General features: G+C 43.9%; 1 protein-coding gene across 1 annotated transcript in view; it reads left to right on the top strand.

Moving 5' to 3' along the window:
• LPAR4 (lysophosphatidic acid receptor 4) overlaps positions 1-26,104 on the top strand; it is a 160,631-nt gene extending 134,527 nt beyond the window's left edge. The window contains exon 2 of the mRNA XM_085607845.1: positions 22,139-26,104. Within this exon, the coding sequence (XP_085463971.1) occupies positions 22,305-23,354 (1,050 nt within the window). The 5' untranslated portion in view covers positions 22,139-22,304 and the 3' untranslated portion in view covers positions 23,355-26,104. The remainder of the gene's footprint in view (positions 1-22,138) is intronic.
• Positions 26,105-26,380: the final 276 nt, after the last annotated feature.

Genomic DNA, 26,380 nt, shown 5'->3' with positions numbered 1-26,380 from the left:
AAAATAAGAGGCAGAATCCGTGGTATTAGAGGTTCTGAAAAGGGCTTTATTCCTTACAAAGGAATTATAGTTCGAACCAGGCAATCATATTCCATCACCACGAAGGTTCAGGAAGGGATCAGCAATACATTATTGACAAGTAACAATATTTATATGAAAAGCATTGCATTAGAACAGATGCAGGAGGCGTAACAGCTGATAATACAGATAAGAATACACATACGTAATGAAAAATAGGCGTAATACTAGAAACGTCATTTAAAATGATGTCACAAGTGGGTGGATCCATAAGAGAATCCTGCAGTGTCAGCAGAAATATTTGGCAGAGATGCGCGCGCAGCCGCATGACGTGTGATTGACGTGCAACTAGAGGGTGAAGGGGAATTGACATTTAGCTCTACATATGGAGACAGAAGTCTGGGGTGTCAGGACAACCTAGTCCTAAATCATATCTAATATCTTGTGTTTAAGGAACCATATTATCTGGAAGGAAAGGTCTTCTCGGACAGATCCTATTCTATACTGACTGTTAGTGCGTGTACAAGCGTCTATGTGTCTACATGAGATGCGAGGGGGCAAGAATCTTCCATGGGCCTACGAATTACTTGCATAAAGACAGCGAGGCCGGGCCCTTTGCTCGGTAGCTAGAAGGATGTTTACCTAAACTACTAGACAGGAATGTATTGGATGAGGAGCGGAGCAGATAACTTTGAAGGCTGAATACAGTTTTTGGCAGGCAGCAGGCCGCGTCAGGCACCGCTAGCCGCGCAGGGAGTAAGACAAAGTTCATGGACACGGATGCAGGTCCAAGCTGGAGCATTTCAGAGGCAGAAGCAGGAAAAGGCTCGATGACAGAATTCAGGGCCTACTCGCCTGAACTGTAAAACTAGAAAAGTGAACCATATAAAGTCGGTGGCCAATCATACTTAGGAATGGAATATTCGACCCATTCATGACGGATCTGAAAGAGGATATGTTGGCGTTGGACGCACATGTATTTGCGTCTTCATAGCTGGAACTGGAGGGAACATACATGTACTTGTAGCATGTACATGGAGTCGTTGGGGTCTAAGATAGGGGACACAATTGACCATAAAAATTCATATTTCCTCATTCCCTCCTTGTCCCCTACGGACCCTCATGAAACATCCATCTTCATCAATCCATCAATCTGTTCATATAGCATCATTTGTTCTTCTTTCTTCTTCCGGGATCTTGAATGAAAATTTGAAGGCGAGATACACGATGTGGCACACAGACCACAAATCGCTGGCCCACATTGTAGACATAAGCAGCAACTGAATAGTATGAGAAAGCCAATACCTAGGAAGGATAGGATCCTCCATCCCCAGGCTGACAACACGCTCCAGAACCAACCGGACCAAGTCCAGGTGCCTGGATTCTGGTGTATCTGGCTTACGATCTTATGAAGTCGAGTTATAGCTTTATATACTGACGGCGCGTTTTCTGGTATGAAAACACAGCAACTTGATCCGATGACCCTACAAGCTCCGCCCCTATCCGCCAGAAGGACGTCAAGGACAAGACGATTTTGGAGAACAACAATCCGCATCGCAGACTGCTCCTCTGTTAAGTTGCCCAAGGCGGAAGTAGTTTCATTCACTACTGCTTCAAGGGTTCTAGTTAATCTACGTATCAGCTTACTATTAGTGACTGTACCTATGTAGGGAAAGAAACCTTTATTGAAATCTGTGTATTTCTCCCATGCTGTTTCAGTGTAGTCGACAATCGGGAGATCTCTCTGCTGTCTATTGTGTACTAAATGGGTGTTCCTATGATAATCAGGCAGGGCTAGGAAAACAGGTGGCAGAAGGAATGCAATGTAACAGGTACCATCCCAATCTAGGGGTAGGCGTATGTATGCGGTGTGACCACAGATGAAGTAGGAGTGACGAGAAGCTCTAAATGTAGACTCACCTTTATCACTGAATTCTATTACAGTGGTACATTTACTATGGCCCATGTGTATTGAACCATTCTTTCTTACACATAATTCGCCTCTAACTGGAAATACTGACATAGTGGGCAAGACTGATGTGGCTTCGGATTCAACATTCAGGATCATGAGATTAAGTGTAAAGTTACCTAATCCATATACTTCATTTTCTAGATCAGTTCCTGTTCTTTTGGGAAGTCCCTCCTTGTTAGGGTAGCAGACTTTAAGTAAAACTAGGTTCAGGTTTCCCCAAACCCAGTTGTCTTGATAAACTACTGAATTTGAATCTAGGGAATTAATCAAACTAAACCATGCTCCACAGGAGCCATTGTGTGTGAACGGATACGGAAAGAGAGGCAGAACTCCCTTGTATTTCTGATAGGGAGGGAGTCGGCCACATATCCAACAATTTGTAGCATTGCTGGTCTGATGAGAATGATGTAGCATACTAATGAATGTGTTGTTGCGCAGCGCAAATCTATAGGACAACTCATGTAGGGGTAATTCGCTAAAAGAATGTTCGGCAGTAGCATTGGAAGCACGCTTGGAGATAGGGTAATACATGTGTAATAATATACTGGAGATAATAATCAGTAGACTTAGAAAAAACATAATTAACAATGTCACTATGCAGTGACTACGAAGTGATTTACAGTACGCATGTGTCCTGAGCTGTTTCTGTCCATTTTTCTCTCTATTTCGGTCTAGAGGATACATGTCAGAGACGAATTCAACCGATTCACCTTGGAGAGGACTTAAACAATCAAATTGTCTGACTTGCTAGACCTTAGTTTCAGTTTATAGTTTTCATTCTTGGTTTTTTCAACCAGGGGTAGTTTTGAATCAGTCTGTGAGGGAATGCAGGGCTGAGGGTTCACGTCGGACGGTAGTCCATAAAATTTTTTGATGTGGCTCGAGTGCAACCACCCTTTACGTCCCTCAATTTTCACGGCTGTCCTTGTGGTCAATAAGACGAGCTTCGGCGACTGCCACCGAGGCTCCAGCTGGCTCCTCCTGTCAAAATTCCTCACAAACACGAGGTCCCCCGGAACCACGTCGTGGGGCTTCACCTCAGTGTTGTCGGGAAAAGCTGCAGCTACCTGTGAACGACAAGATTGTAGTGCAGACATCAAGGAAGCCAGGTAATCTGTCAGCATATTACAGTCAACATCAGTGATTTTACGAGGTATAGGCGTCCCCCACATATTTGGTGGTCTGCCGAAGATCACCTCATACGGGGATAGCCCTGTTCGAGAATGTGCTACCATTCTCATGTAAAAGAGCGCAACTGGTAAGGCTACTATCCAGTCGACACCTTTTTCTCTACATACTTTGGACAGTCTAATTTTCAGAGTTTGATTATGTCGTTCCACTAGACCTGCTGCCTCGGGATGTCGGACACAGTGGAATTTCCATTGGTAGCCTAACAGAAGTGAAACATGTTTCATTAGCTCGGATGAGAACGGCTGGCCATTATCTGAGTACACGATACGGGGCAAACCATACCGTGGGAAGAATTCTCGAACTAACTGTTTGGCAGTAGTCGGGGCAGTGTAATCTGAGACGGGATACGCCTCTGTCCACCGGGAAAGAGCGCATACAACTACGAGGACATATTTGAATCCTCGACAACGTTCCATCTGGATATAATCCATCTGGAGGACTTCAAAAGGGTGATCGGGGGTTTGAAATCCACCCTGGTCTACAGGTACGCCTTTTCCTGGATTGAACTGACAACAAATCATACAGGTACGTACTTTCTGTTTAGCTGCTGCTCGCAAGTGTTTATTGAACCAAATGTGTTGAATACTGTCTAGCATAGCTTTCTCTCCTAGGTGCGCTGGACTATGTATTGTGTTAATGATGACCTGAACCATTGAGTCGGGGAGAAACCATATAGATTTTCCCTTCGTCATCCATCCTTGATCCATTTGGATCCCTCCTAATTCAGTCCATCTCTTTATTTCTTCTGGTGTAGCATGTGTCTGTATGTCAATTACATCAAGGGCGGGATCCTTAACTGTCATGCAGTGTGTTTGTGTCGGAACTATTGTCTTTGTCGTGTCAGTTGGATGAGTCTGATTCTGAGCAGTCTGTTTAGCTGTTCTGTCAGCTAGGTCGTTACCCTGAGAAATAATGTCCGTCACTTTCGTATGGGCTTTGCACTTCATGATAGATATTGAAGTAGGCAGATGTATTGCATCTAACAGAGCTTGAATAAGGGGACCGTGCTGGATGTGGGCACCGTGAGAAGTTAAATAACCTCTCTCTCGCCAAAGTACGCCGAAGTCATGGACGACTCCGAATGCATAACGTGAATCTGTATATATGTTGACTTTCTTATTTTTGGCTTGAATACAGGCTTGTGTCAGAGCGATGAGCTCTGCTGCTTGAGCTGACAAGGTATCGATACAATTTGTTTCAATAATTTCAGTATCTGTTGTGACTGCATAAGCGGCCACTAACTCTCCTGTATTTGTTCTCATGCATGAACCATCTACATATAATGTCAGGTCTGGATCTAATAATGGAATATCTGTCAAGTCTTGTCTGGGTTTCGTCGTAATAGTAATAACTTCAATACAATCATGTGCCAATGGGTCTGTTCCATTTAATGGCAAAAGTGTGGCAGGATTTAATGTACTACAACGTCTGATTTCTATGTGTGGCTGGAACAATGTTAATTCATAACCCGTCAGTCTTGCTATAGTCAAGTGTTGTGTTTGGGTCCGGTTCAGGAGAACTTCTACTGCGTGTGGTACTTGTACTGTCAATTGATGTCCTAACACTATGGCGTCGCTTTGTCTGATTGCTAAAGCTGTTGCTGCGACTGATTTCAGGCACGCAGGAAGAGCCTGAGCTACGGGATCTAATGTACTAGAAAAATAAGCACATGGCTTGTGTGATCCTGCCTGTTCCTGCGTGAGTACTGACAAAGCAGTACCTTCACGTTCTGTAACAAAAAGTGTAAAACGTTTGCTGTAACATGGCGTTGCTAAAACAGGTGCTTGGCATAAAGCTTTCTTTAAGTTTTCAAAAGCTTGTGTATGTTCCTGAGTCCAAGGGAGGACAGTCGGTGTCGCTGCCTCCTGTGTTGTCAACTGAATGAGTGGTTTAGCTAAAAATGCATATTGGGGGATCCACTGCCTACAGTACGAAGTGAGGCCTATGAAGGCCCGTACCTCCTTTTGTGTCTTGGGTGGTGGCATGTTTACAATTAACTGGATGCGATCAGGTGTGAGCTGTCTCCCCCATTTGGACAGCAAGTGCCCTAGGTACACAACTTGCTGGACACAGAATTGTAGTTTCGAAGGGGACACTTTGTGCCCCTTGTCGGCTAAGAAATGTAAAACCGTCAGTGATGCTTTTTCACATTCAGGTTCGCTTCGTGCGGTGATCAGCAGATCATCGATGTATTGAAGCAGGGCAGTGTTAGCTGGCATGTGAATACTGTCAAGTTCTCTTTTCAGTGCTTGGCTATAGATGCTGGGGCTTTCTGTGAATCCTTGAGGTGCGCGTGTGAATTTAAAACTTCGTCCATTTAAACTGAATCCGAACAAATATTGGCTTTCCGGATCGATTGGGACGCTAAAGAAAGCGTTCTTGAGATCAATTACAGTAAAGAACGTTGCTTCTGAATCTATGGCCGTTAATAATGAAGAGATATCTGGGACCACGGGGTATTGTGGTACAATGCATTTATTTAATTCTCGCAGATCAATAACTAATCGATATACTGGTGGTGCTTTTGGATCAGTTCGTTTAAGAATCGGAATTATCGGGGAATTACATATATTGGAGTCGGTTTCTACAACCACTCCTTGTGCGATGAGCTCGTCAATGATTTGCAGTAAAGCCACAACAGCATCTGGTGGTAATTTGTATTGTCGCATTCGTGGTAGTACCACTCCTGTTTTGAGTGTGACTCGATATGGGGTAATGTGCATACAACCTACATCAGTGGGGCCTTGTGCCCATAAATGTGCAGGTAGATTCTGTAACCGGTGATCCATGTCTCTAGACACGTAGTGACCCTTAAAGTCACGCAAAAAGAGTCGCACTCCTTCCGGAGAACAACATATTACAGCTCCTAGAGCCTTCAATGTTTTTATACCTAACAAGTTTTCTGGACATGATTTCGTAAGCAATAGATCTGTAGTCCGTGTTAATGGACCGACTGTAAATGCAAGTGGTTGCGATACTTCGTTAATAGTAGGCTTTCCTGAAAAACCAAGGGAAATATTTTGTGAGCCTGAGAGGGGTGCCCCTGGGACTTCGCTGTGACTGATAGTGGTTCTGCTTGCCCCTGTATCGAGTAGAAACTTTCTGTCTTTCCCTAATACTTGACTCTGTACGTAAGGACCTTCTTGATCTACTGGAACCTCAATAAGGGGTAAGCCAACTTCCCTCTCTAGGCTATTTCATGTGTAGCGCTGATACTCTGGGTAGTCATTTTGTGCATACTGGTACATCTGTTGTGTCGTGTTTTGTGTTGCAGCAATAGGCTGCGGCTGTTGTTGTGGTTGCTGTTGTGGTTGTGGTGCGGTCTGTTGTACAGCTGGCATAGGCTGTATATTCTGAGGTACTTGTTGTTGGATCTGATCCTGTCTAGGCGGACGTGGTCTCTCTTTCGTTATACCCGTAGAGATATTATGTTTCAGAACTGCGCAATCGTGTATATAATGACCTGGCTGTTTACAATAGTTGCATGTCCCTCTAACAGGACCTACTGAATCATTGGACTGTGTCATACCCTTTTTATGACCGTCAGCTGGAACTGACTGAGCAACAAGCATTTTCATTTTTGTGTCTTTCATACGTCTTTGTTCATGTTCTTGTTCTTCCCTAATTCTATTGTGATGATATTGTAACATTTGTAACATCTGTGACGGTGTGTTTCCTTGCCAGGTACTCTCGAATTTCAGTACTCTACTCTTAACTTGGGGCAGGGAATTCTCAACTAATTTTGTCACAAACAGATGTGGATACGATTCACTACTTGCTTTTATGCCACTATTAATACCAAAACATTTTTCAAATCGGGAATAGAAATCACTAGTGTCTTCATCTTGTTTTTGTTTACAGGCTGAGATTGCACCCCAGTCTTCCTTTGTCGTAGTTAATAAACGTGGTAGTACCTGCACTAATAATCCTGGTAATGCTGTAGTCCTTTCCCCAAGCCCTGAACCTGCAGCTCGGGCCTTTTCTTCGTTTTCTAATACTGTCCAATCTATCTTTTGGTCTCCCACCTCCCATTCCTTTTCTTTGAGTTTCTCGTAAATACCGGCGGGTAATAGGACTTTTAATATTTTCATAATGTCCGGGTAAGTATACTCTCCCATGAGTAACATGTCTTTTATCTCACGGTGGAAACCTGCTGGGTCTTTGTCATGGCTAGGTACTACTTTCTTCATCTCTAATAATTCAATTTTAGTTATGGGCACGTACACAAACACGCGTTTAAAAATATTGTCCTCACCTCTGACTGGGTGCACTTCGCGTAAGGGATTCTGTCTGTCTATATGATACGTTTTTCTTTCCTTGGGGGGAACTGAAACATGTTCTGGGCATATGAAGACAATGTACTGGTGTCGATATTCCAGAATTTCTTTAATTAAATCAGTACCTGAACCTCTCCATTTATTCGTGAGTAATTCTATCAATATATCAGGCAGGGGACCGGGATCGGAGTGTTGGCTTCTATATAATATAACGAGATGTTGTATCATGTATATACCAGCTAAACGCTGTTCGTCTGGGGTAAGATTCAAAAACCGTGTGTGCCAATGCATCATCACTGTATTTTTCAGAACTGTCAGCCCATTGTACTGCTGACCTGGCTAATTCTTGTTCATCCATAGAATCGAGCATATGATACCCCCTTCGGTCTCGGAGTAATTTATCAGCAGCCTGGAATAAGTGTTCAGGGGACTTCGTATTTAACATAGGGGCTTGAAAATGTCTGTTACATTCTGGACGTATCGGACGTATCGGGTCATTAAAGTATCTGGTATTGTTACAAGGTCTTCCCCTACCTACATAAGCTATCGTTTCTAATTGTCCTGTGGGCATTTCTGATTCTTCCTCCGCCTCTCCCTCTGATTCAGTTTTGTCTGCCTCTAATCTGGCTTTATGTATTCGTTCTACTTCTTTGCGGATCTTTCGGCACATAACTACTATACATGTCTGTTTATCATGTTTTCCCTCTGATATATTCTGACCCCATCGGGTAAGTACTTGCATTTCATCCTGGTCTACCTCGGACCTATCTCTGTCTCTGATCAAGCAGTTTATGAAGAAACGTAACAGTTGTCTCTGTATATCCGCTTTCTGGTATTCCATGGCCTCGTCAATACTTTCAGGGCCTTGCCCTGTTTGGACAAAGCGATATATATTGTCTAAATGTTTAATCATTCCTGGTAGCGTCGTTAAATATAGTGAAGCTCGTCGTATACGTAGTGATGATAGCAGCATTCTATCATTTTTACCGGGCACTGGATCATATCTACAATCTACAAGATGTTCCTTAAACATGTCGGACGTTGCTATTTGGGGTGTACGTTGGTTTGCTAAATCTCTAAGAGACGATTTACTTCGTGATGGTGGCGTAGCAAAAATTGCTGTCGCACCTTCTGAGGTGCTAGGCACAAAAGGATTTGTGGGGTGTAAGGTAGAGACTGTGGATGCAGGAAAAGCGGTGGAAACAGATGGACCTGTGGGATTGTGCGGAGGAGTTTGTTGTTGCGGATGTGGGGGCGGATGATCTCGGCGTTGAGCACCATCGACAGGTGGCGTGTGTGGTGGACCATTAACATATTCTGGAGCTACATCGTCTAAATAGGAGGAAAGGAAAATATCTTTTGCGGTCTTGGGATGTGCTTTAATCGGGAGTAATGGGGTTGGCAAATCTGTCGGTACTTCCGGGGTGGCCTTAGGTAAACCTTCGGTCAAAAGAGGATACATACCATTCATAAGAGTGTTTCGTTGTCTGTCTACTTGTTCTGTTTTTACTCGGATACCTTCCTCAACTAATACGTTTTCTCGGGCTCTATTTGAGTTCTCCCTACTTTTCTCTTCCAGTCTGAGCGCTTTCTCTGTACGCCTATGCGATTCTTTACGCCATAACTCAATAGCATCTTTCTGTGACTGTCTGGCTTTCTTTTTCCATAATTCTTCTTCTACTCTCATGATGCAATCTGCATCCCATGTCCCAGCTGCGGGCCACCTCTGACTTTCTGCTAGATCCTTGGTGTAGTCCACCCATAAGTCAAGATATAATACGGCATCTAGACCATGTTTATGATACATAAAATACCCTGGAGTGTCCCTAGGTGGAATGGGAACAGCTTCTTCGAGTACTCCTTTTCTAGTTTTGATCTGTCTTAATTTTGAAAAGAACGGCATCTTTAAACCTTGTTACTTGGTTCTTACTCGAACTGGACTTGAACACAATTAATACGATAAACACAATAATGAACACTCATTCATACCACAATTTTTGAACACAGTAAAACATTTAACATTTAACATTTAGCTTTTAACGAACATTTAATTTAGAAGAAAACTAGTTACTGACATAATACTAATACTAGATAATACTGAATTATATACATGAACATACTGGATATACTGCTAAACAGTACAGATACACTGCTAAAACAGTGCAGACCGGATCTGTGTACCCAAACCCGTCAGGACCGGCACAAATTAATGTGCACGTCTAACTGCCTCCCCAGCAACGGTACTCACCGGGTAGCACGGAACGGAAGGCCTCGGAACTGAACTGAACTGGACCGGACTGGACTCAACTGGACTCGGAACTTCGGAACCTGGTGGGCCTCTGTATACCTCGGATCTTGCTCTCTCAGCTAGGCTCTGGTCGGGATACTTCGCACTTCTCACCGCCTCGTCTGGGTGTTGATCGCAGCCTCAGTCACCCCCGCTTGGCCGGAGGGAGATACAGGAAATCCTGCGGGTACGCGTTTTTGTCCGTTCAGCTGTGGCAGGGGACCGGGCCTGCAACGCACCTCCGGCGCGTGAGATGAGAAAGTGTCCCTATTCGGGCGCCAATTTATGTGGTAAATATTTAAATTACCTGTACTATTTTTTTGCGGTAAAGTCTAGTAAGAATAACTCAGTCAAAATAAGAGGCAGAATCCGTGGTATTAGAGGTTCTGAAAAGGGCTTTATTCCTTACAAAGGAATTATAGTTCGAACCAGGCAATCATATTCCATCACCACGAAGGTTCAGGAAGGGATCAGCAATACATTATTGACAAGTAACAATATTTATATGAAAAGCATTGCATTAGGACAGATGCAGGAGGCGTAACAGCTGATAATACAGATAAGAATACACATACGTAATGAAAAATAGGCGTAATACTAGAAACGTCATTTAAAATGATGTCACAAGTGGGTGGATCCATAAGAGAATCCTGCAGTGTCAGCAGAAATATTTGGCAGAGATGCGCGCGCAGCCGCATGACGTGTGATTGACGTGCAACTAGAGGGTGAAGGGGAATTGACATTTAGCTCTACATATGGAGACAGAAGTCTGGGGTGTCAGGACAACCTAGTCCTAAATCATATCTAATATCTTGTGTTTAAGGAACCATATTATCTGGAAGGAAAGGTCTTCTCGGACAGATCCTATTCTATACTGACTGTTAGTGCGTGTACAAGCGTCTATGTGTCTACATGAGATGCGAGGGGGCAAGAATCTTCCATGGGCCTACGAATTACTTGCATAAAGACAGCGAGGCCGGGCCCTTTGCTCGGTAGCTAGAAGGATGTTTACCTAAACTACTAGACAGGAATGTATTGGATGAGGAGCGGAGCAGATAACTTTGAAGGCTGAATACAGTTTTTGGCAGGCAACAGGCCGCGTCAGGCACCGCTAGCCGCGCAGGGAGTAAGACAAAGTTCATGGACACGGATGCAGGTCCAAGCTGGAGCATTTCAGAGGCAGAAGCAGGAAAAGGCTCGATGACAAAATTCAGGGCCTACTCGCCTGAACTGTAAAACTAGAAAAGTGAACCATATAAAGTCGGTGGCCAATCATACTTAGGAATGGAATATTCGACCCATTCATGACGGATCTGAAAGAGGATATGTTGGCGTTGGACGCACATGTATTTGCGTCTTCATAGGTGGAACTGGAGGGAACATACATGTACTTGTAGCATGTACATGGAGTCGTTGGGGTCTAAGATAGGGGACACAATTGACCATAAAAATTCATATTTCCTCAAGGCTACTGCCTAGAACTAATATCTACCCCCAAACATTCCACCCAGACAACGTCCAATGTCACAGGAACATCTAACACTGCTAAAGCAGGAGGTAATCTCACTCCTACAAAAGGGGGCGATAGAACGGGTTCCTACCAACCAACAAAATATGGGGGTCTACTCCCTATATTTTCTCATACCAAAAAGGGTCGACACTCTACGACCCATCCTAGACCTCACGCCCCTAAACCAATACATACACTCAGACCATTTTCACATGGTAACACTTCAGCAGGTACTTCCACTGCTCTCCCACAACAATTTCCTGACCACTTTAGACCTCAAAGACGCCTATTTCCACATTCCTGTTCACAACGCTCACAGGAAGTTCCTCAGATTTGTAGTGGACGGCCAACACTACCAATTCAAAGTACTCCCATTTGGAGTTACAACAGCACCACGAGTATTCACCAAGTGCCTAGCAGTAGTGGCAGCACACCTGCGGAGACAACACATCCATGTCTTCCCATGCCTAGACGACTGGCTAATAAAGGCCAGTTCATACAACCAGTGTGTACAACACATGCACGCCACTATCCAGCTACTTCACCAACTGGGCTTCATAGTAAACCACGTAAAGTCCCATCTCCAACCGTCCCACGTAAAACAATATCTGGGTGCCACTATAGACACCTCAAGAGCGCTAGCCTACCCCAGTCCTGCCAGGATAGCAAGCATTCAGGCTCTACGCGCCAAATTTCAGCCGCAACACTCTCTTCCAGCTCGAGTGTTCATGCAACTAATAGGGATGATGGTCTCTTGCATAGTCATAGTACCTCACGCAAGACTCCAGATGCGTCCTCTCCAAGAGTGCTTAGCGCGCCAATGGAACCAGGCCCAGGGTCAATTAACAGATCTGGTGTTGGTAGACGGTCGTACCCATTGCTCTTTGCAGTGGTGGACCACCAAAAACCTTTCCAAAGGACGACCGTTCCTGGACCCAGTTCCTCAGATAGTACTGACACGGACGCATCGCTCTCCTGCTGGGGAGCTCACCTATTACATCACACCATGCTGGGCAGATGGACACCTCATCAAAGTTACTCCACATCAACCATCTGGAGTTACTAGCCATCATTTTAGCCCTAAAATCTTTTCAAAGACAGATTTCAGGCAAGGCAGTACTAGTCCGCACAGACAACATGACAGCCATGTACTATATACAAAAACAAGGTGGTACACACTCTCCACAGCTCTCTCAGCTAGCACAGAGCATATGGAGATGGGCCATACCCCAGAAAATCTTTCTCCTAGCCCAACATGTCCCAATAGTCCAAAACACTATGGCAGATCTGCTCAGCAGACAAACGCAACAACTCCACGAGTGGAAACTCCACCCGCAAGTTCTTCACCCGTACTTTCAAATGTGGGGGCATCCACAGATAGAACTCTTCACCACCCACGAAAACGCCAAATGCCCAAGCTTCGCCGCCAGATATCCACACCCATTGTCCAAAGGCAATGCGATATGGATGAACTGGTCAGGCAGATTTGCATACGCTTTTCCGCCTCTCCCACTCATTCCATTAGTGGTGCGCAAACTACAACAACACTCCCTCACACTAATCCTAGTAGCTCCAACTTGGGCCAGACAACCGTGGTACACCACACTGCTGGAAATATCTGTAGTACCACACCAAAAGTTACACCTCTCTCCACACCTCTTAACCCAGAACCATGGAGAGATCAGGCACCCGGACCCAGCTCAGCTCAACCTTGCGATCTGGCTCCTGAAATCCTAGAATTCGGTTACCTAAGTCTTCCCCCTGACTGCATGAACGTCATTAAAGAAGCTAGGCGACCCACCACTAGAACGTGCTACACAGCCAAGTGGAAACGTTTTGTTGTCTATTGTCACAACAATACCATCAATGCCCTAGATGTGTCCATTCAACACATCATAGGCTATTTACTACACCTGCAAAGATGCAATCTGGTCTATACGTCCATTAGGCTACAACTTGCAGCCATAGCAGCTTATCTACAAAACAGGCAACATCTATCACTTTTTACAGTACCTGCCATTAAAGCCTTCATGGAAGGCCTCAAAAGAATAATTCTCCCCAGAGTGCCACCCTCACCTGTGTGGCACCTAAATATCGTTCTCACCAGACTAATGGGGCCTTCCTTCGAACCTCTACACAAATCTGAAATTCAATTCCTAACATGGAAAACCGCCTTTCTTGTAGCCATCACTTCCCTCAGAAGGGTCAGTGAGATGAGATATAAGCACTTACCATTCAAGAACCTTTTCTCCAAATGTACCATAACAAAGTTGTTCTCCGTACCAACCCAAAGTTCCTCCCTAAAGTCATTTCTCCTTTTCACCTAAACCAATCTGTAGAACTACCAGTATTCTTCTCGCAACCACAGACCGTTGCAGAAAGAGCTCTTCACACATTAGATGTCAAACGAGCCTTACTCTACTACATCGAGAGAACACAACCTTTTCGTAAGACCAAACAACTGTTTGTCTCTTTCTCACCACCACACAAAGGCAACCCCATCTCCAAGTCAGGTATAGCTAGGTGGATTGTCAAATGCATTCAGATTTGCTACCACAAAGCAAAACAAACGCTATCCGTTCCCCCTGAAGCCCACTCTACACGTAAAATAGGGGCTTCAATGGCATTTTTCGGGAACATCCCATTAGATGATATCTGCAGAGCAGCTACATGGTCAACACCGCACACTTTCACTAAAGACTATTGTGTAGATGTGCAAACTAAGCAACAGGCTAGTGTGGGCCAGGCTGTACTCAAAACATTATTTCAAACCACTGCAACAGATACGGGTAGTCGCCGCTAAGGATGGGTACTGCTATATAATCTATGCACAGTGTGTAATCTGCAGCTCATATGCCTCGAACGGCAAATGCTACTTACCAGTATGCATCTGTTCTTGGCATGTAGAGCTGCAGATCTACACACGCCCACCCGCCTCCCCGGCTACCTTTATCTGTTCCAGTTTATCTTATTTAGATACAACACACATGGGCATCTTCACTGTTATTACTACGCTCCATCTTTCCCTGCTGACGAAAAACAATCTGAGGATGGAGCCGAAGCCCATGCGCAATACGATCCAAAGGAGGAGTCACATACCTCGTGACTTCCAAAGACTTTCCAAGAGGAAAAACAACTGCAAACATCCGGGCCCAACACCAGATGGCGATCTATGCACAGTGTGTAGATCTGCAGCTCTACATGCCAAGAACAGATGCATACTGGTAAGTAGCATTTGCCTTCTGGTGAATACAGTATCTGCATGTGGATTCCTCACTGTCCCACCCGCCTCCCCGTTGTCCACCTGTTTCTACCAAAAAGATGCTTTTACTGTTTGGCATGAATGTTTTTAATATGTCTTAATCATGCTTATTGTTTAATAGTGAGAAATGCTTGATCTGTTGCTATTTATTTATGCCTTTATTGGTTATGCATTTGTATATATATATTTAGTATACTATGTATACATGTATAAATGAGTCGGTCCACCTGTTTACCTCGGTGGCACGGAAAAAATGGGTGGAACTGACGTTAGCACGCCGACGAGGTCCTCTTATGGCTCCTATGACGTCATGCGGTGTCGCGAGCGGAGCCGTGCTATTATGACATCGTCGTCGACGTGGGAGAGCTAGGAAAGAATTTCCGCAGAGTGCTGGCGCAGGGGATATTCACCTAAGTGTTCAGGCTACTCCTTTAAGAGCAACTGTTTATGTTGCCACTCCAGAAACCGAAACCAGTGATCCAAGGACAGAGGCCCTGCAGATGGCACACGAGGTGGGGAGCCCAGTCGTATGCACCGGCGGGGCAGCGAAGTGACAAGCACCACTACCCACAGAAAAGGTAACAAGGGCACTGAATAACACAGGATCTTCTCTTTGTTTCTGGCAGGAACAACAAGGTTAAAATGCCCTAGTTCCAAAATGTAGAATTAGTGCTACAACGGTCTTCAAGAGGACCTGCGATGGATGCCGCTTCTGCCTTCCGTACACTGGAGGCGGCACATGGGTCACGCGGTACGGTCATACTGCGGTGGGACGCACACTCGTTGACCTCTCATGGCACTGCTCCACACTTCGGGGACAATACTTTCCATTAGCTGTGTTTTCTGAGGACGTGTGTGGCGCCGGCCCCGTCCAACAGCAGAACCCCTTTAGATCCAAACAGACTCTTCCACTCTCTCACCGGAGGTGAAACCAGGCCATGCGGACACTTTTCCAAACAACAGCCGAGAATGCACTTTTCAGTAAAAAAAAACACATTCCTTCCTCTTTAATTTATCAAATAAACGACTCACTGAAGAACAGGGGCCAGCTTCGATCGGTAAACAGCCGTCACAACAGCTTTTTTACTTTGCGATAGCATTACCACGCATGCGTTGTACATCGCAAAGTCATTACTAAGCATTTTTTTAGAATGCATGGTCATTTACCATGCATGCCTTTACAACGAATTTTGTTGTAAAGGTATGTATGGTAAATGACCATGAATTTTAACAAAATTTAGACGATCCACGTCATTATAAGGACCGCCCCTCAGAGATGACATGAAGCAGGAACCACGAGGAGAGAGGAACCACGAGGAGTGAGAGGTAAGGGGGATTGGGCATGGGGTGGTGGTTACTTTTCTAGGGTTTAGAGTAGTGCAGTGGTGTTTGGGTAGTGTAGGGGGTCGTGCTCAGGGTAGTGTTTTAGGGTTTAGGGTAGTGCAGTGGTGTTTGTGTAGTGTAGGGGGTCATGTTTTAGGGTTTAGGGTAGTGCAGTCGTCTTTGGGTAGTGTAGGGGGTACTGCTGGGGGTAGTGTTTTAGGGTTTAGGGTAGTGCAATGGTGTTTGGGTAGTGTAGGGGGTACTGCTGGGGATAGTGTTTTAGCGTTAAGGGTAGTGCAGTGGTGTTTGGGTAGTGTAGGGGGTCATGCTGGGGTAGAGTTTTAGCGTTTAGGGTAGTGCAGTGGTGTTTGTGTAGTGTAGGGGGTAGTGTTTTAGGGTTTAGGGTAGTGCAGTGGTGTTTGTGTAGTGTAGGGGGTCGTGCTGGGGGTAGTGTTTTAGGGTTTAGGGTAGTGCAGCGGTGTTTGTGTAGTGTAGGGGGTCGTGTTTTAGGGTTTAGGGTAGTGCAGTGGTCTTTGGGTAGTGTAGGGGGTCATGCGGGGTAGTGTTTTAGGGTTTAGGGTAGTGCAGTGGTGTTTGTGTAGTGTAGGGGTAGTGTTTTAGGGTTTAGGGTAGTGCAGTTGTGTTTGTGTAGTGTAGGGGGTCATGCTGGGGGTAGTGGTTTAGGGTTTAGGGTAGTGCAGCAGTGTTTGTGTAGTGTAGGGGGTCATGCGGGGGGTAGTGTTTAGGGTAGTGCAGTGGTCTTTAGGTAGTGTAGGGTGTCGTGCTGGGGGTAAAGGTCCTGCTGGGGTGGTGTTTTAGGGTTTAGAGCAGCGCTGTGGTGTTCGGGTAGAGTAGGGGGTCGTGCTGGGGGTGGTGTTTTAGGGTTTAGGGCAGCGCAGTGGTGTTCGGGCAGTGTAGGGGTCATGCTGGGTGTGATGGTTTAGGGCAGTGCAGTAGTGTTCGGGCAGTGTAGGGGGTCATGCTGGGGATGGTGTTTCAGGGTTTAGGGCAGAGCAGTGGTTTTCGGGCAGTGTAGGGGGTCGTGCTGGGGGTGGTGTTTCAGGGTTTAGGGAAGTGCAGTGGTGTTTGGGCAGTGTAGGGGGTCATGCGGGGGTGGTGTTTCAGGGTTTAGGGCAGTGCAGTGGTGTTCGGGCAGTGTAGAGGGTCGTGCGGGGGGTGGTGTTTCAGGGTTTAGGGCAGTGCAGTGGTGTTTGGGCATTATAGGGGGTTGTGCGGAGGTGGTTTTTCAGGGTTTAGGGCAGTGCAGTGGTGTTCAGGCATGTATGGGGTCGTGCTGGGGCTGGTGTTTCAGGGTTTAGGGCAGTGCAGTGGTGTTTGGGCAGTGTAGGAGGTAGTGCTGGGGCTAGTGTTTCAGGGTTTAGGGAAGTGCAGTGGTGTTCAGGCAGTATAGGGGGTCGTGCTGGGGGTGGTGTTTCAGGGTTTGGACAGTGCAGTCGTGTTCGGGCAGTGTAGGGGGTCGTGCGAAGGGTGGTGTTTCAGGGTTTATGGCAGTGCAGTGGTGTTCGGGCAGTGTAGGGGGTTGTGCGGGGGTGGTGTTTCAGGGTTTAGGGCAGTGCAGTGGTGTTCGGGCAGTGTAGGGGGTCGTGCTGGGACTGGTGTTTCAGGGTTTAGGGCAGTGCAGTGGTGTTCAGGCAGTGTAGAGGGTCGTGCTGGGGCTGGTGTTTTAGGGTTGTGGGCAGAGCAGTGGTGTTCGGACAGTGTAGGGGGTCGTGCTGGGGGTTTTGTTTCAGGGTTTAGGGCAGTGCAGTGATGTTCGTGCAGTGTAGGGGGTCATGCTGGGGTAGTGTTTTAGGGTTTAGGGCAGTGTAGTGGTGTTTGTGTAGTTGCAGCGCATGTGCTGCTTCGCTAGGCGAGACCTAAAAAGCATTGCACCAAGATGGCTGCCAACACTTCCTGGATTGAAGTGTTGGCAGCCAATTAGAGCCAAGCTTGTGCTTGTGTAGTTAGGTCCCGCCCAGATATATAAAGATGTTTTTCCTTTAATATCGCGAAAACTACTGAACGGATTTACACCATTAAAAAAAAAGGCCGCTTTAGGAACCAAGCACTACCTTTTTGCCAAATTTGGTGTAATTCCGTTCAGCAGTTTCAGCTGTAACTGTGTCTAAAGTTTCCTATGGGAAATTGATTTTTTGACCTCTATTTTTTGAATTTCTGAGGAACTACTGAATGGATTTAAACCATTTTAAAAAAAGGTCTCTTTCTGAACCAAGGGCTACCTTTTTGCCAAATTTGGTGTTATTCCGTTCAGCAGTTTCGGGCTGTAGTCGTGTCTAAAGTTTCCTATGGCAAATAACATGGAGAAAACACATTTTGGGACCCCACTTTTTTCTCAGCCCCCACTTGGCGAATCACCCCAAAACTTTCAGGATAGGAGCTGACCCGAGCGGGCCACAAGTTTTGAAAATTTCGCAAAGATTTGTCAACCGGCGCCAAAGTTATTGGGAAAAGAAAAAACGCTTTTCCTATGGAAACTAGAGCCTAACTATAACTATGTACTGGCGACCGCCAGTAGATAATATATATATATATATTGCATTAATAATTTGTAAAAGTGATCTATATAATTAATGTAGTTTAATGATATGTTATTAAAACTTAATCTGACATTAATTTTTACATTTATAAAATTGTTAAAGTATTTTATAAACAAATTATAAATATATTTCCTTTGTTAGTTTTTTTAACATTATATTATGTTTATAGATATATTTAACTCATTCAATTTTATTTAACACCTTTTCCCATGGGATTTTATTTTAAGTCCTTATGGCCATTATTTTCTATTGTTGAGTATTACAGTACCAATTGTTGGTCATGTGTCTTGCTGGACTTACTTTAAGCTCTGAGCTGTAGTCATTTACTACTGCTTTGGGTCTCTTTTTTACCTATAATAATTTTCGAAGTGGAGTTTGTGAATAGCAATGGGCTTACTCTTTTGTGGGTGGGGTATATTTCCTCCCAACCCACCCACCCCCAACCCTCTTTAAACACCTCCTTACTCCTTTCTAATCCTCTCCCATTTAGTAGTAAGGGCCTTATTACGGGTTTGGCGGTCTTCCTGTTGGCCCACCGCTGCCGCGTCGACAGGAGGACCACTAAGCCAGTATTGTGCCCGCTGGCTGGATTACGAGTTTAACCCCTGGAGGGCGGGCGGGCGGTGCTACGGTGGTCTCACGGCGGTGGGTTGTTAGGCTCATAGGAGAGGTAAACGTAGTGATTGACACTTGTAGGTTTGTGATAAGCATTTAGTATTTCTTAAGTAGTACTATTTTATTGTTACAAAATGTACTACAAAATGGAGTTTGGGAATGAGCTCATCCTGTTTAAATTAACAATGAGATTACCCCAATAAAAACTGGACAATATTTTACTGCTAAATAAAGCTATAGAAGTGTCATTTCGAGTGTGTCATTTATATAGTTTCCACATTGGAACATACTGGACGAAGCATTACGTTGAAATATAAAGCAAAAAAACTAATTATCAGAAAATAATATTAAAAAAGCAGACAACCTGCAGAAGACCATTTCTACGGTATTGCTGACCCTCAAAAGTATGTGGATGTGTGTACAGAGAACAAGAATTTTAATAGATTGCTTAAGAGGAAGAAAATACATGACTTATGTTTCCGGGATTGGTGGAATGTCAGCTGTAGAGCAGAAAAGGGAAACAGTAACATGACTTTGGCAAGAACCGCAATTCCCAGTGCGCCTTGACTATTTATTTCACGAACAACTGTTTTGTTTCTGAGCACTGACTGGGTGATAAGAATGGCGTTCAGGAAAACAGAAGCATCTGCTAAACCATTCGATTTTGCAGTATAATTCTCTGACCCACCTTTTAGGAATCACACTGTAGGCAGGACCACTGGAAATATGTGGCAGGGGAACACCAAATTATGTGGCAGTGATAACTAAATTATGCGGCATGAAAAAAGCAGATTATGCAGCATAGATTTCACCTCATTAGTATCAGTTTAACAACTATAAAGCAATATGCAAATGAAAGATGGCTAGTAAACTGTTGTGATTGTAAAGGGCCTTCCACTGCACGAACACTTTACAGCGTTTTAGTAACTTTTGTTCCGTTTGATATAGAAACATTTTTTTTTTTGTTAAAATCTGCAGTTTATGCAGCAGATGGTGGATTACCTGGCAAATCTATAACTATACGAAAAAAGCCGCCGGCACAGAATCACATAATTCCAGGGGTCCTGGGTGTAGGGCTCCTCCGAGATGTAAGGCAGGATTCGGTGGAGAGCATTCCTGACTGTGTCAGCCTCCTCCGGCCGAGTAATGTCTGTTTCCGAGCTGTGATGTCTCAAATGCAAATCTTAAATCAGATAAATGCGAAGTTAAGTGCATGCACTTTAGAAAACGGAATAGAATAAAAGCGTGTGCCACTGCGCACTGCGCGGACGCACCTCTTGGTGGTAAGGCGCTATACCTGAATTCGAAAGTTCACAGCTACTTATTCATGCGAGTAAAAACGGGGCTCGTGGTTCTAGCTATAGAGTATCCATATTTACATAAAAAAATATGTATGAAGGAGGGGGCAGGCTAGCTCATGCGTCTGTGTTTTAGGTTTGAAAAATAGCAGCTCACCCGAAAGCCATCGAATATGCCAAATAGTTCTCTTTGTTTCCTGGAGGGATAAAACTGGCACTACCGCTGAGAACTAAAACACCTCTTAATCTTTACCAATTAAAACAAATCCTATTTTCTTACTCTATTCAAGCGACTGTTGCCCTTGACCAATATTTCCACATGATATTATTGACTGCATGGAGTATGTGCCTGCTGCGTGTGTGTGTTAAGAGCCCCTTGTCGGCTTTCCTTCCTACGGGGGCAGAGTACAGTGTGCTGCTGCCGAGGCTCCCATCCTGTTTATTGACTTTAGTGCCCCTGCATGTCCTAGTGACTGGCGGGAAGAAAAATAACAAGATGTCCGACGGCTTGAGGTTCACGCGCTTACTTTCTCCCACAAAAGAGATACACAGTAATTTTCCCGCAGCCATGTTCCTAGATTCTAAAGGGCGGCGGCGTTACAAGGGCAGCCATTGTGCTAGTTACAGAGATTGTAAATATAAAGTAAATATAAACACATCAAGATTCTTGTGATTTTACACCTGAATATTGTGATGGGAATTATTTGTAAGAATCTCTGGGTCGAAGTCTGTCTGCAATGAGATTGTACTTTTAAAGCAAAAATACTCTCTGAAGTAATATTTTGTGCGATGCAAACGTCAGGCCTATTTGCCTTTGTATATATTTCCTTTTGCTCATGACAGGATAGGTACCTTCAGTACCAGATAATGCATTCAAATTTAGAATTAGCAGGTAAAATAACCTTGAAGGTTACAGCCTTCCTGCTTTGATAAATGTTTTGAAACATACTTACATGGTGTGACCCATGGATATCGATTCAACAATATTGATGGGATAGAATATTGAGGAGAGAATACTGAAAATTAAATATCGACTGGTAAGTAAGTCTAGATTGTCTTTACCTAAGTCTGTCTGTCTGTCTGTCTGTCTGTCTGTCTGTCTATCTATCTATCTACCCCTACGTGGTACATATATCTTCAAGGTATGTAAATATGCAGTTAGGAATAGTAAAGCTGCACTTCCCTATAAGCACTATCTTTTGATATTTTGTCCCTTGAAATTCTGTCATCGATGTTAGTATGCCACAATACTGTTGGTGTCAGTTTTCAATAGTATTATGTACTTATGCCAACAATTTTATCCCCAGACCTAAATGCACCGTAATTGAGTTGCCTAGTCTGATATCCTGCTGTACCCAAACAAGCAAGCACAAAAAGTGTGCAAGAAATGAGGTGTGACTAAAGTCATTGGAATCATGTGGCCGCAAAGTGCCAAATCATGCATCAGGGTTGCCTAGTTATGTGGCATGAAAAGACAAATCAAATGGATGCATTGTGATTCATTGGTACCAGTTTAACACCCAAATATAGGAATACGCCATAAAGAGGTGACTAGACAACCTTCGCATAGGGCTTCCCACTGTGCGGCAACAAATGATGCTGTTTTTAGTAACTTTTGAAAACGTTTGAACTAGAAACAATTTTTTTGTTAAAATCTGCCGATTATTCTGTTTATGATGGATTATGTGGCAAATGTATCAAATTCATAATAATGCAAAAAAATGCAGCTGCCACTCAATTGCATAATTCTAGTGGCCCTGAGTGGGACTTGCTGATGTACTGAAGACAATTATTAGCCAAGCTGACTGTTTATTTTCCTCCTCTTAGGATAAAGGCATCTGTTATGGAGAGCTGGAGAATTGGCAATGGTGCTTCACATTACCTCACTGGAACATGTTCCTTGTAAAAGCCAGCACGCACAAGCCCTTCTCCTTTGGATACTTTGGATTGCCAGTTTAAATGCTCTACCCCACTCCTGTAGCACAGACCTGGAATGGGAAACCACAGCAACAACGAATCCTGCGTCATTGATGATTCCTTCAAGTACAACCTCTACGGGGCTGTGTACAGTGTGGTCTTCATCCTGGGTCTGATCACGAACTGTGCCTCCCTGTTCGTCTTCTGCCGCCGGATGAAAATGCGGAATGAAACTGCAATTTTCATGACCAATCTTGCCATATCGGATTTGCTTTTTGTTTTCACACTACCCTTTAAAATTTTCTACAACTTCAACAGACATTGGCCCTTTGGAGATGGTCTTTGCAAGTTTTCTGGCACAGCCTTCCTGACGAACATCTATGGCAGCATGCTCTTCCTCACTTGCATCAGCGTGGATCGCTTCCTGGCGATTGTCTATCCCTTCAGATCCCGCACCATCAGGACCCGAAGGAATTCAGCCATTGTCTGTGCTGGTGTTTGGGTGCTGGTGCTGAGTGGTGGCATTTCAGCTTCCTTGTTCTCCACAACAAACGTCTCCAATACAAGCACAACCTGCTTTGAAGGCTTTTCTAAGACCATTTGGAAGACGTACTTATCAAAGATCACTATGTTTATTGAGGTAGTTGGCTTTCTGATTCCTCTACTATTGAATCTAACTTGTTCTTCGTTGGTTCTGCGAACTCTGCGGAAACCTGCCACACTCTCCCAGATTGGGACTAACAAGGAAAAAGTCCTAAAAATGATCATTGTGCATATTGCCATATTTATTGTGTGTTTTGTGCCATACAACTCCATATTGTTCTTGTACGCACTTGTTCGCTCTCAGGCTATTGCTAATTGTTCAGTGGAGCGATTCGCTAGGACACTATATCCTATTACCCTGTGCATTGCTACTCTGAACTGCTGTTTTGACCCTTTTGTCTATTACTTCACATCAGAAACGTTCCAAAAGTCTCTCAAGATGACCAACCCGATAAAACTTGACTCCTTTTTTAAGACCGATGCCCCATTAACAGTCAAGCATGTAATGCCAACTATACAGGAGGAGCTAAGCGAGCACACCATCACAAACGGGGGAGAGCTGATGTCCGAGTCCAATTTCTAACACTCTCCTTTGACTTCTACAGTCTCTCTCCAAATGCTGAGGCAAGAAGAGGGTGTATCTAAACAATGATATCACTTTAGAGCAATGTGGAAACAGCAAGCTAATTGAATGAGGGAACAGATTGTCCTTTCTAGCAGTTCATGACATGAGCAATGCATCAAATGTAAAACATCTGCCATTTGATTGCAGAAGGGCATTCTTTCTGTATGTTTTTCCATTGTGTTTATAGTCTTGAAAACATCTAGTTAACACAGTATTGTCCTCATCACACGTGTTCTCTTTGTATGTTAGCGTTCAGCCGCTTGTGTCGAAGAGCACTGCTCATCTTGGCTTGCATCACCATAATGTTCTTTGTGTTTATTAGACACGAAAGTGACGCCTGAAGCCTCTTCTAATTCCTAGGATTGTTGAGTGTATATATACATTCTAAGCATAAGGCATAATTGAGGCAGATCAGATGGTCTGAGAAGGAATACGTTTAGCAATTATTCAAGCACCGAGAAAATTGGGCCCTGCAATGTACGTCAGACGTTAGTATAAACCAATATATCATTTCCAACTAAATATAATAACTGCAAATCGACGCATGTTTGCAGCCTGTGACAAACAGAAGATACTTAATGCAAGTATAGAAGTTCCATTGTGTGAAATTGTGTAAAATGGATACTCACATATTCCCAACAACAGGGCTCAATTTGATACGACTTCTATCTAAGGTTTGGGGAAATAGAAGGAAATACTGGTAGATATTAGCCCATCCTGAAATATGAGTTTAATTTATAGGAAACCACACACAACCCTTGTCAATGCGTGCAGCATTGTGCTATGTTAAGTGCTGGTTATTGAAATGTTTCACTTCTCGAAATTCCTAGTTGAAGATACAGAGAACAGAAAACTACATCTTCTCAAGTGCAGCCTTAGTGACACTCTGTTAAATGTCTTGTACCACATGCGTACACCAGAGCCGCACTCTGTATGTCAGAGAGGACAAACTCCAGAGGTGTATGCTCCTTTCTTCACTTCAAATCACCAGGGTTGATGTACGTAGCCACAGTATTGCCTATTTAGCTGTCTATGTCGAAAGGGCATGATAAGCTGATTATTTTGTGCATTTGATCAGTTTAGCTTGTGATCCATATAAATTGTGCATATATTGCATCATTCCAGCAATAAGTATTTGCACTGTGAAGAGGTAGGACAGACGCACTATAGTGTAGTGAGCATTTTTTTTTTTTAGATCACGTACCTTTCTTTGATGGTCAATAGAAAAGAGCATCCTTTGTGCGTTGTCATCTCCTGCGTTACAAGCCTTTATCTAAGGATAATCAGCCTGTAGGTTGGAGATATACACTAAGAAATCATAGTAGGAACTCCAAAAGTATTAAAATGAACAATTGTTTTGGGGAAGTCTAGGAACATAGACACGTGTTTTTCACGACCACTTCAATTCTTTGAGCTGTTAAATGATTGTTGGCATCACCAATGCCTCTTCTTTCCAGAAAGGAGGTCAGATTGTAATCCCCATGTGGGCTGCGTAATTGAAAAGAAGAGACACGTGTGTTTTAACATGAAAGAGACGTGGGGATTGTTGCGTGTCACATTTTTTTATTTGTTTAAAAGATGCAGAGGAATCGGGCATGCCCTCTATGTAGTCATAAAGGGACATCGGAGTGTATCTCCATTGTGATTCTGACCCTAGACAATGAGCTCTTCTTTTCTTGCTAACAAAGTAGGATTTCAGGATCCACATTCGTCATGGAAATTACCTTGAGTGTAGCAAAGGAAGCATGTTTGCACCCAAGTCAGAGCGATGACCACAAAAACATCCGCAACTTTGACTGTAGAAAAGTCCCACCTAGTCTGTCGGAGTCTCTGACTCGATTTACAGGTTAAACTCTCACAGTCTGTAATTGTGGCCAGCATGTATCCTGGATTTGTTGTGAAAAATGTAGCAAAGGTTTGTTAAGTCAAAGAGATTTACAATTGGGAACTCATATACTGGCCTACAGAAACTGCTCCAGTGATTTTCTCCATTTTGAATCTGGTATTCTATGGAAGAAATACATTAAGAAGCATGAAACAAAGACCAAGGAAGAGCATTTAAGAGGAATGAGAAAAGAAAAGATGATGGGGTGATGAGAACAGAGAGACCGGTAGGATTATGGGAGTGAAATTAGAATGTATCTTGCAGGCGCATATAGATAAAGGAATTCTAAATGAGAATGGTAGAATGGGGAGGAGATGTGAGACTTAAAATGGAGTGCGCCATCAGGAGAAAAGAAGGAGAAAGGTCAATAGAAAGACCAAACAAAACACTTGAAATAGAAAAGAGGCACACCCCTAGGGGCAAGACGGAGACATGTATGGTGTGGTGAGTAAGTGAAAGAAATGTTTAAGTGAAAGTATGGAAACAAAGTAACATTGGAACAAAAGTGAAAACGAGAGGCAATTAAGAAAAAAAACATGGGACCAAAGGAATGGATAGAGATCTGTGCCAGGACAGATCAGTCTTGACAATTATAGTATCATAAGAGATGCAAAATCACAGGTGAAAGGTGCAGAGAAGGGAAATGGTTTTGACGAAATGTGGAGTGCAGAGAAAATAGAAACGTGGGAGACAGCAGGCAAAGTAGAAGACATCCAACATAAACAGCACACACAAAATTAATTGAGAATAAGTAGTATATTCACACATAAACATGGCAATGTGTGATTTACGTTAAGCACATTAAATTTATAATTTTATATACTAATGTTTTTGCTGTCATTGGTTTTGTTTTCTAATCTATTCTCTTTTCATTGTTGTCAGCTAATGTATATACCTTGCAGAATGCAGTAACTCAATTCCCAAAGAAAAGAACATAATTGTATATTTGTATTTTGTGGCAGTAATATTATCCCTAAAAGCAGCACTAGGGTTGGTGACTATTCCATCCCAGTATCTGTCCTATTGGGGAGTCCATTGGACAGCACGCTCTTTTAATTGGTCAACAAGAGGCTCAGTACGTCGTCTCCCTTCAGACAAG

Source organism: Triturus cristatus, chromosome 5_2, assembly GCF_964204655.1.
Source record: "Triturus cristatus chromosome 5_2, aTriCri1.1, whole genome shotgun sequence".
Lineage (NCBI taxonomy): Eukaryota > Metazoa > Chordata > Amphibia > Caudata > Salamandridae > Triturus > Triturus cristatus.
The sequence above is the reverse complement of the archived record's forward strand: the minus strand, read 5'-3'. Positions and strand labels throughout refer to the sequence as shown.